This window comes from Ziziphus jujuba, chromosome 3, assembly GCF_031755915.1.
Source record: "Ziziphus jujuba cultivar Dongzao chromosome 3, ASM3175591v1".
Lineage (NCBI taxonomy): Eukaryota > Viridiplantae > Streptophyta > Magnoliopsida > Rosales > Rhamnaceae > Ziziphus > Ziziphus jujuba.
Genome location: NC_083381.1, coordinates 26186641 through 26197130, shown reverse-complemented (window position 1 = coordinate 26197130; position 10490 = coordinate 26186641). Strand labels below are relative to the sequence as shown.

The following is a 10490-nucleotide window of genomic DNA, read 5'->3' as shown; positions in this document are numbered from 1 at the left end:
ATTGATAATTTCCTAACAGTTCCTTAGACTTTCTTGGAATCTTCATTATTATTATTATTTTTCATGGCAAAGAATGGAAATTTTGAAAGTAACATAAAACCCAACAATGATATGCTAGAATATGATAGAAAAAATAAAATAAAAGAAATAGAGACAAGACAGCTAGAATAGATTAAATTAATTCATCACATCCACCATTTGCCTAGTTTCATAACCACAATAACCTACCATAAGACCTCTGCCCTTTGAATTGAATTTAACTCTACTTTAATTGAGAAAGGAAATTTTAGTGCCAAGCAAATCCACAACGCAGAGCTGTTCCTAATTCGTATTTATTGATTTTTTTCCCCCAAAGAGGAGTAACAACAATGACTTTTTTCATATTTTGAAAAAAAAAAAAAAAAGAGTGTGACTTTTTTAACCATGCAGCAATCAAACTTAGCATATTATATGTGTAAGATGTGCATAAGAGAGGCCACAGAATATTGCTTACCTAGCTAATGATAAGATGGAGCTTGGAGGCTCAAATAGGTAAATGTCTCCTTGTATATTCTTTCTTTGATTTCTATTCAAATGAACCAGAGCATATGAGAAATTTGGAAATTTTGCACCAATAGAAATAAACCACAAGAACTACTAACAACTAAATAACTACAAAAATATACAAATAATAATAATAATAAAAAATTAAGGATAAATTCATTGCATAAAATTCTCGAATTTTCTCACTTTTTATATATTTCAAGAGGCAATATACAGCAAGCTAGCTTAAGTATATCTCGTAAATCTAATTAAACTAGTACTACTGCTATATATTTTCTGAGCTCTGCCTAGTCAATGGCCAGTCAAAAGTGCGTGTTCTAAATACATTTCTTTTAACAAGATTAGCAAAAGTCACACATGAACAGAGAGGAAAAACTAAACAATAAGGAAAGCCTATTGAAATAACATAATTTCATCAAATAGAATCGAAACCCTATTGAAAAGGAAAGCAGAGAGAGAGAGAGAGAGAGAGAGAGATGTACGTTTACCTTAAAGCCCGATGGTGGCAAGAAAACTGATGGTGGCCAGAAATGTTTGGGTGTCCCAAGAGGTATCAAAGCCAGTGAAGGGTGTAAAATGGGGTGGATAAAAAGCCTTGTATGCCGTATGTACGACTTTGAGTCTTCTAACCGTAGCAGATCTGCAGGATAGAGGCAAATTCGAAAGCAATCTATCAAAACCGCCGATGAACAGGATGATTTTTCTGATGAATGAGATAGTGTTTTTTGGAAGGAAAGTGGAAGGAAAAGCCCTAGGTTTCTTTCAAAAGGGAAAGGGAAAGGGAAAGAAGAGACAAAAAAACAGAAGAAAAAAAAAACCTACGTTTTGATAGTGAAAAAACATAAAAAAGATTAAAAAAAATTGAAAAATAAAAAAGGGTATTTTGTTCTGAATGGGTTAAAAGTTGGTTAGTTTTTTTTTTTAAAAAAAAAATTTGCTATTTTTCAAAAATAAATTTGTACGGTGGCTAGTTTTCAAAAAAACCCTTTAACTTTTTACTCAAGCCAGGGGTAGATAGAAATGACGCGTTTTTGGTTTATTGGGCCAACAATTATTCAAGATTTTTTTTTTGTTGGATAAATTATCAATTAATCAATAATAGATTAAAAAAATTGAGTAAATAAATGCCATGAGGAAATATGCGGTATAATTACGGAACTATATTTGTATATATCATCTTATGATTAATTATAAATTGCCTTATAGTGTATTTCTCTTCCATTTCTAATTTATATACATATTCTATTCTTAGGCTTGTAGAATAATGCACATCAATATTTTTTTATCGATTAGTTCATTTATCAATGAAACTTCCTTTTGTGCTGCTTATAGTGTCATATGGTTTTAACATAATTCCATATCTTAACCACAAAAATACAAAATCTAAAACATTCTTTTCCAATTTTTACATTTCATGTGTTCTTTACTATCTCAAATTGTTAGTCATGATCCAACATCATCATTGGTTGCTCTGGTCTTAGCCTGAAAGATGCTTCTGCTAAACAAAGAATAAAAGAAAAAGACTTAATTTTAGTATGGCAAGTCGTCTTTATCAAAATAGTAAATAGGAGTTGGTGAGAAAGAGAAGCTTACCTGAACATGAAAAGGCCTGTATTTCTTTCTTTTTCTTCTTAATCATTTTGGTTGTATCATCTTCAGAAACTCCCTGGTTTTGTTGGGAAAATGGAGGAAGAGCAACAAATCCAAATCCCAAGAGTCAAACTGGGCAGCCAAGGATTGGAGGTAATCTTTGTTTTTTCCTCTTCCACACCACAACCACATTGGAATAATCAAGTTTTAACATTTGGGTATTCTCTTCATTTTTCTCATCAACTTATATCAACCATCAGAATTTATTACAAATGATTAATTAATGTCAATCCCAAACAGTCTTCCATATTTGACTTTTTTCTTTCCCTTAAAATTCGACTGAATAGGGTTATCCTTGGTATCTTAATGTTTATAGCTTTGTTCAGACAAGCTCGTTGATATCCCATTTTCAATTTTTGATATAAGAATTTCTTGTCTTACACACACACACACACACACACAAAAATTCTCTGTTTTCTCATCAGTCTTGATGGATTTCAGGTTGCAAGATTGGGATTTGGATGTGCAGGACTATCTGGAATGTACAACGCTCCTCTCTCTCATGAAGCTGGAAGTTCAGTTATCAAGGAAGCATTCAATAGGGGTATCACTTTTTTTGATACTTCAGATCTCTATGGAGATAATTATGATAATGAAATCATGGTTGGCAAGGTAAACTTCTCTATTGAACATTCAATTACAGAGTTCATATAGGGTTCATCAAGACATTAGCACCAAGCATGGGGGCCAACTCTTAGATCTACCCAAATGCTGATATTAATTAAATATAGTACTAGCTAATGCTTTTTGAAGACTTTACAACATGACCAGCATGAAGTATGAACTATTGACTACCCAAGATTATTTTGTTGAGAGTAAGATTTTCGGTTTCGCAGAGTCTTGTTCTTATAACTAGATTCACAATTCTTGTGATTGTGATTTCAGGCTTTGAAACAGCTTCCTCGAGAAAAAGTTCAATTGGCTACAAAGTTTGGTATTAAAAGGACAGGGGAATTTGAGTTTGAGGTAAAAGGGAACCCTGAATATGTGAGACAATGTTGTGAAGCTAGTCTTAAGCGGCTTGGTGTGGACTACATTGATCTATACTATCAGCACCGCGTTGACCTTTCAGTGCCAATTGAGGATACTGTAAGAGGCTTTTTGTTTGGATTTATCATTCTGTCAATCTGTAACATAAATTTGCAACACTAATAGAAGACTGTTTTTGTTTGGAACTGTTTTTCTCTAAGGAAGATGACGGAGCTAAAGAAACTGGTAGATGAAGGAAAGATAAAATACATTGGATTATCAGAACCTAGCGTAGACACAATAAGAAGAGCTCATGCAGTTCATCCCATCACCGCCTTGGAAATGGAGTATTCTCTTTGGGCACGTGATATCGAGAATGAGATAATTCCACTCTGCAGGTTTGCGCTATAATAGCCAGTTCTCAATTTAGATACATTCTGAAAGTAAAAACCCATCCATCTTACCAGGGTGGACTTTCTTTCTTATAGGGAACTTGGTATTGGGATTGTGGCATATAGTCCACTTGGTCGCGGATTCTTTGGTGGAAAGGTAGTTATGGAAAGCTTGCCCTCGGACAGTGTTCTGGTAAGTGATTCAAGAGAGTGATGAGGAACATCTCATATGAACCAGAAAATACACATATTTTCTTTTTTGAGTTAATTACATTTTATCTCCCTTGTTTTAATTTCATTTCATAAAGTCAAACCTTACTTATAATTATATATATATATATATATATATATTTGTTATTATTCTTGTGCAACAAATCAAGCCAGCTTGCCAATGTAATGTGTACGCCTAAAGAATCAAACCCTTCTATATACAAAATTTCTTACCAAATGAACAAATATATGGATTATCTACTTCTTGTCTTAGAGATTGGCCTTTTGTACTTATTTAGAAATCTTGCCACAGACTATGCATCCAAGGTTCAGCAGGGAGAATTTGGAGAAGAACAAACCTCTCTATAGCAAGCTTGCCAACCTTGCTGAAAAACATGGCTGCACCACTCCTCAACTGGCTTTGGCTTGGCTTCTGCATCAGGGAAATGACATAATTCCAATCCCAGGTATGTCTGCCTCTTTCTCCTACATACATTATTTGTGATATGTATGGGAATAAGTAATTCCATGAGCATCTTCTTAGTTTTTTCAAAAAAAAAAAAAATTCTTATCATACAGGGACAACAAAAGTTAAGAACCTTGCTGATAATATTGGAGCTTTGGCCCTGAAACTTACAAAAGGGGATTTGAAAGAAATTTCTGATGCCTTTCCTATTGAGGAAGTTGGTGGAAACCGGGAATTTGAAGTTTTCTCTAAATATGCCTGGAAGTTTGCAAATACCCCACTAAAGTAAATGAAAATCATAAAAGAGGCAGTAAATGTGAGTGAATTTCGTTTTATTCTACAATATGTACTGTGACTATGAAGAAAATATTGTGCGCCTGTACAAACAATTTTTTTTTTTTTTTTTTTCAGTTTCTGTTTTATGTTACATCTTACGTGCTATTATTTCCTATACATAAATCATAACCATCATATATGAGTGTATAGTGGGACATCCAATGAAAGTTTCGAGTTTTGTATATTTGCTACAATCATCGTTTTAATTATGGTCTAATTATTTTAATTTAAAGACAAATCCGAGATTTTTTTATTTTATTTTATTTTTTTTCTTTCAGGATGAGATTAATCAGCTGTGCCATTTTCCTACATATTTATACCCACTTGACATTAGATATGCATTGTTGTAATTGAACAAGGACAAAAAAATAATAATAATAAATAAATAAATAAATAAAAGGAAAAAACAAATAAACTATATCAATGAGAGTCTTGGAGTGCTTAAATTTTCAATGGAAGCCTAGGAATCTTGAGTGACAAGCACCAATGATTAAGGTAGGTTTGGGTACAGCAGGACTTGAACCTCTGACCATTAGGTTAACAGCCCAATGGTCCACCAACTGAGCTATACATTCCCAAGAGTGTGTGGCCGTAAATAAGGATTTGTGAGGAAAAGAAAATAGGGCTTCTTCTCATCATATTAAAGGGGCGTGAGTTGTATTAATTGTCATTTTAATGGAGGTTGGAGAGGTATAAAGAATTTTTGGAAAGGAATGAGCATGCAAAAGTTAACCATGAGACTAAAGAAAATATCATTAGTCGACGTCACTGGGTCCCTCCATATGAGTAGCGTGGCACTTAGGCATTTCAGCATATAAATGTGTAATAGTTGAGACTTGGATCTCTTTCAGTGGAAACCACTACTGAGCTTTGGTTGCTTTAATAATGGAGGACAAGTCCCGAATCGAAATTCCAAGAGTGAAGCTGGGAAGCCAGGGTTTGGAGGTAGTAAAAAAAAAAAAAAAAAGGCTTTGTTCTTTTCTCAAACCCAATTCAAGCGCAAGTAAAATTTTTTAAATGGGCATGCTGAATTTTTGCTCCAAATTTTTTGATATTTTTTGTTGCTGCATATATAGTAAATCCATGATTTGCAGTTTCTTATCCATGGTTTTGCGAAAAAATTCACTTAGAAAAACTAGCACATATATGGATATGAGATATTCACGTGTCCTTCTGATGCTATATATTTACATGGATCAAATTCCTCTTTGATCTATCAGTATTATCAACTGGGCACTTGATTCTTCTTTCCTTTCCATTTAAAAAAAATGGGATCAAACCGAAATAGTGGCTTTATATGATTATTTTTTATTTGTTTCAGATGAAGCCATGGTCCATAGCACAAAAATGTGAAACCCAAATTTTTTGTTCCCCAACAGTGACAACAATAGCTTCCTTTCGAATATTTATGCATGTAATAAACATAGGTAGAGCTTTGTAAGCCTTATATTTCTGAAACAAACACTGCATAAGAGGTTCAGGCAACACTAAATAATCTTGAGTCTGGATTGTGACAACCAAGATTATTCATAACTAGAATATTTTTTATGTAAGTATGTAAGAAGGGCAGAAACTACAGAATTCATTGGACACAACACAGTTGAAAACACCCTTGTTAATACATCTATAGTAAGCTCCTATTTTCTGTACCATTGATTTTGGGAATAGATAAAAGTTGAGCAAATGGAATGTGAAGATAATAAACATTCATAATTATACCACCTTTCATGATGGCAACAGAGCTTCAGTAACTTCCTTTCATACAATTCCCTCAATGTGAATAATGATAGCAGACTTTGTGCCATGGTTTCCTTTGCAGGTTTCTATTTTGGGGTTAGGGTGTGCCGGTCTCTCTGGATTACTAAACGCTCCTCTATCTCATGAAGCTGGGAGTTCAATTATAAAGGAAGCTTACAATAGGGGTATAACCTTCATTGATACAGCAGATATTTATGGGCATAATCATGACAATGAACTCATGGTTGGCAAGGTACTACTATTCCTTTACATGTTTCAAAATTGAATGCATTGAAAGGCACAATAATAGTACTAAAATGAGGAAAAATGAAAAATCAGTTTCAGTTTCTGTTTTGAAATGTGAAAGCAATACCAAAACACATTTGGTTGAATATGCCACCATGCAGAAAACACATGGAGGAAGATCTAGCTCGGTTTTCCATGTAAAATTTTCTAGTTTTAAAACCAAATAATAATAATTGTTTATTAAATGAACAATTTGTTTTTTAGTAATAAAAATACAGCTTTTTGGTTTCAATGCTAAATGACAGAGATGGTTATGTTTCATTCTTTTTTTGTAGGCTCTAAAGCAGCTTCCACGTGAAAAAGTACAATTAGCAACAAAATTTGGTTTTACCACATTAGAGGATGGTCAGCTTGGGATCAGGGGAACCCCTGAGTATGTGAGGGAATGCTGTGAGGCTAGTCTTAAACGGCTGGATGTTGAGTATATTGATCTGTATTATCAGCATCGTGTTGACACTTCAGTGCCAATAGAGGACACTGTAAGAATCTAATGAAAAATTGTCTTATATATCATTAGGATTTTGGTTTCCTGGACTTCCTTTAAACTTGGTTACCCCTTTTCCATTTACTTTGACATATATTTTGGTATTGCAGATGGAGGAGCTGAAGAAGCTAGTAGAGGAAGGAAAAATTAAGTACATTGGGTTGTCAGAAGCTAGTCCAGACACAATAAGAAGAGCTCATGCAGTTCATCCCATCACTGCCTTGCAAATGGAGTATTCTTTATGGACCAGGGAAATCGAAGATGACATAATTACCCTTTCTCGGTTTGTTATTACTTTTGATTTGTACCGATTTGAATAAACTTAATTTGCTATCTCTTTAGCCTTAAACTTTATTAATACACCAATCTTTGGCTCGTTCTACCTTTACTCACAGAGAGCTTGGCATTGGCATTGTTGCATATAGTCCTCTTGGTCACGGCTTCTTTGGCGGGAAGGCAGTTGTAGAGAGCCTGCCCAGTGAGAGTCTGTTGGTATGTGAACTATACACAGAAAATCAGTTCCAACTTTATGCATCTGTCCCAGAATTTGTTTATTGTACAAAATGGAAAAGAAAAAAGGAAAAAACAAACATAAAATGTATAATACTTACTATGGAAATTGGAATTCTAACATTCAGAATAAGTTGCTTCGCAGGTTTCACATCCAAGGTTCACCCGAGAGAATTTAGAGAAGAACAAAGTCATATATTCCCGACTAGAGAACCTGGCTGTGAAGCATGCCTCCAATCCTCCCCAGTTAGCTTTGGCATGGCTTCTCCATCAGGGAAAAGATATTATCCCAATATTTGGTATATATATATAACGCGTTTGCTCCTTTTCTTTTTCTTTACTTCTTTTTTCCTAGGTGCTTTTGTGTTTACATTGTTTTTCATTGTTCTGTGCAAAATAAAATGCTCTTTCATTCTCTGGCTTCATTTACTACTATTCCTGCTACGAAAATAATGAAGAAACTTCAACTCTTTCCCTTGTTTGGCAGCTAATGGATCACAGATTTTTGTTGGAATATGGTTTTTATTGATAGGATAAATTCTCAACTTTGGCTGTGTTGCAGGGACAACAAAAGTTCAGAACTTGGATAACAATATTAGATCCTTGGCTGTAAAGCTTACAAAAGAGGATTTGAAAGAAATCTCTGATGCTGTGCCCGTTGATGAAGTAGCCGGTGAAAGAGAGCATTCTCTTACTTCTAAATATGCCTGGAAGTTTGCAGATACCCCATCAAAATAATTGTAGACAATAGAAACAAACAGGGAAAAGCAATAATTCTGCTTCGCATAGTTCCATAAACATGGTTGGATTTGTAGCACTGCATGGATTCTAATGAAGGATGCATATAATTTACTTCAAACAAATTATTTCTTTTGTGAAATGAAAATGATATACATCTTTTTATGTATGGCTCTTCTGCTCATGCAAAATTAACAAATCTTTGGATTTTCTACCAAATTCTTTATAAATTAGTTTGTGTGCTCCTAAATGCACAAAAATATTCTCATTCTAAGTGAAACATTGTAAATTCATAGCTTTTATTCATAAATTCTCACCCCCTATTTGGAAAAAAAAGAGTTACTAGTTCCTGTCGGTTTTTATCTTTCTGTATCTTGAAGCTATCGTTTCCTTTTTTTTTCTCTTTTTTTTTTTTTTTTCTTTTTTTCTTTTTTTTTGGGTGGTAAAATCATCATATACATATTGTTGCAATTGAGGAATCTATTATATTATATGCAGGAAAAAATTGCAATAATAGAGAGAAAAAGTGGGAGTGATAGATTTACATAACATGACATGGAGTGAAAAGGTAAGATGGATATAAGATGAATGGGTTTTTTCTGCAAATGGGAAAATTGCAAGTGGGATTTAATTATTAGAAAATAATCCATAAATATATAAAAAGAATAAAACTTGTGCTTAATTATATTTTAGGCTACTTCATTGCTGGCAGCACAACTATACCTTGTCCTGTTCTTCCAATTCAACATCTGTTAACCACTACCACTATAAACAAATTAAAAACAATAAAAATTAGGTAATCTAAGCAAAAAGTAGATACTTATTGAAAAAGAAAAAAAAAAAAAAATAGATGCATCCAAGTGAATCACACGGGAATGACTAATGACTACCAAAGCAAAGCATATAATATCATTAATATTCTAAGGGGATAAACAAGTGGTACTTAAGCATTGGTATCCCTTTTTTTTTTTTTTTTTTTTTTCCCCTCTGTTCTGAAGTAAGCTTTGGTTATGCTTGAAAATGGAGTTGAAGTCCGAGATCCAAATTCCAAAGTAAAACTGCGAAGCCCAGTGTTGGAGGTAAGCTTTCTCTCTTGAAATGCAAGTATAAATATTTAGACTGGCATGAAAATATATGCATGCTCATGAGCTTTGCTATAGATTGCATACAACATTAAAAATATATATATATATATATATATATTTATCTCAGCATGCATAAGCTTTCAGGTTAGACCAACAACCATTTGATATTCATGTTGTTGCACTTGCATGCATATATAGTAAATTTCCTTACGTGGTGGATTCGCAAGGTTCTACATATATATATATATATATATATAGATTCTATGGTCAGGTCGGTTCTAACCATAATGGGTGTGGTCCAAAAATATGGAAAAATATCCTGCCATTAGATTTCAACTTATTCAATAAGCGGCTTAAATACTTTCCTGTCACACGTGAGAAATTGCAACCATCCCGCAATAAAAAAAACATTTTCTTTCCTGCGCCGCACAACGTTCACAGACCTCATCATTTCAAAATTTCGAAATCCATCTCTCACGGTTTCAAATTTTCAAAATTTTCAATAAAATCCACCATCTCGAACTGTTTTAAAAATCCCCAGTCAAATCCCACCATCTCTCAGCATTTCTAAGTTCTCAAATAAAATCCGCCATCTCCCGCTCCCAGCCCCAAATATTCTTTGCTTCCACCGTCTTGGCCTTCTCCTCGATAATCCCAAAGGTTAGTAATTGTGACCCTCTACTTTTTTTTTAAAATTTTTTATTTAATGTAAACTAATGCCTTATTAAATCTTGCATTGTCTTATTTAGAAGTCACAATTGGAGATTAATTGTGTAAGCATGTCAACTAGTACTAGTGAAGTTCAACCGATCCGGATGTGCTCATGTGGACAATATATGCATTTAAAAATATTAAGGATAGATAAGAACCCAAATCATCAATTTTGGAAATGCTTAGATGGAGAACAGGTCGTATAGAATTGTGAATGTGTTGAATTGTCATTTGTTTTTGCTTATAAATTAATTAAATTTTCATTTGGTTTTCATTTTATAAATTTAATTGACACAAGAAAAAGGATGTGGTAAATTCATTTGGGCAAAAGAAAGAGAGCTTAAGGTTGAAAA

The 10490-nt window shown here is 33.6% G+C and overlaps 2 protein-coding genes across 2 annotated transcripts; both read left to right on the top strand.

The window, feature by feature from the left end:
• Nucleotides 1-1909: 1909 nt before the first annotated feature.
• Nucleotides 1910-4808, top strand: LOC107423121 (perakine reductase-like). The gene is made up of 7 exons (XM_016032639.4): nucleotides 1910-2286; nucleotides 2635-2805; nucleotides 3079-3282; nucleotides 3388-3560; nucleotides 3651-3747; nucleotides 4078-4231; nucleotides 4344-4808. The coding sequence occupies exons 1-7, from the start codon at nucleotides 2227-2229 to the stop codon at nucleotides 4517-4519; spliced, it is 1035 nt and encodes a 344-aa protein (XP_015888125.1). The 5' UTR covers nucleotides 1910-2226; the 3' UTR covers nucleotides 4520-4808.
• A 481-nt stretch (nucleotides 4809-5289) lies between these two features.
• Nucleotides 5290-8510, top strand: LOC107423096 (perakine reductase-like). Its single transcript, XM_016032612.4, has 7 exons — nucleotides 5290-5511; nucleotides 6386-6556; nucleotides 6885-7088; nucleotides 7204-7376; nucleotides 7489-7585; nucleotides 7749-7902; nucleotides 8166-8510. The coding sequence occupies exons 1-7, from the start codon at nucleotides 5452-5454 to the stop codon at nucleotides 8339-8341; spliced, it is 1035 nt and encodes a 344-aa protein (XP_015888098.1). The 5' UTR covers nucleotides 5290-5451; the 3' UTR covers nucleotides 8342-8510.
• The last annotated feature ends 1980 nt before the right edge of the window (nucleotides 8511-10490 follow it).

What these genes read in the sequence shown, in the direction of transcription:
- LOC107423121 (XM_016032639.4), top strand. Translation starts at nt 2,227, where the DNA reads ATGGAGGAAGAGCAACAAATCCAAATCCCAAGAGTCAAACTGGGCAGC. An exon ending in CAGTGCCAATTGAGGATACT is followed by an intron (nt 3,283 to 3,387) that starts GTAAGAGGCTTT and finishes TCTCTAAGGAAG; the next exon opens with ATGACGGAGCTAAAGAAACT. An exon ending in TGACATAATTCCAATCCCAG is followed by an intron (nt 4,232 to 4,343) that starts GTATGTCTGCCT and finishes CTTATCATACAG; the next exon opens with GGACAACAAAAGTTAAGAAC.
- LOC107423096 (XM_016032612.4), top strand. Translation starts at nt 5,452, where the DNA reads ATGGAGGACAAGTCCCGAATCGAAATTCCAAGAGTGAAGCTGGGAAGC. An exon ending in ATGAACTCATGGTTGGCAAG is followed by an intron (nt 6,557 to 6,884) that starts GTACTACTATTC and finishes CTTTTTTTGTAG; the next exon opens with GCTCTAAAGCAGCTTCCACG. An exon ending in GACATAATTACCCTTTCTCG is followed by an intron (nt 7,377 to 7,488) that starts GTTTGTTATTAC and finishes CTTTACTCACAG; the next exon opens with AGAGCTTGGCATTGGCATTG.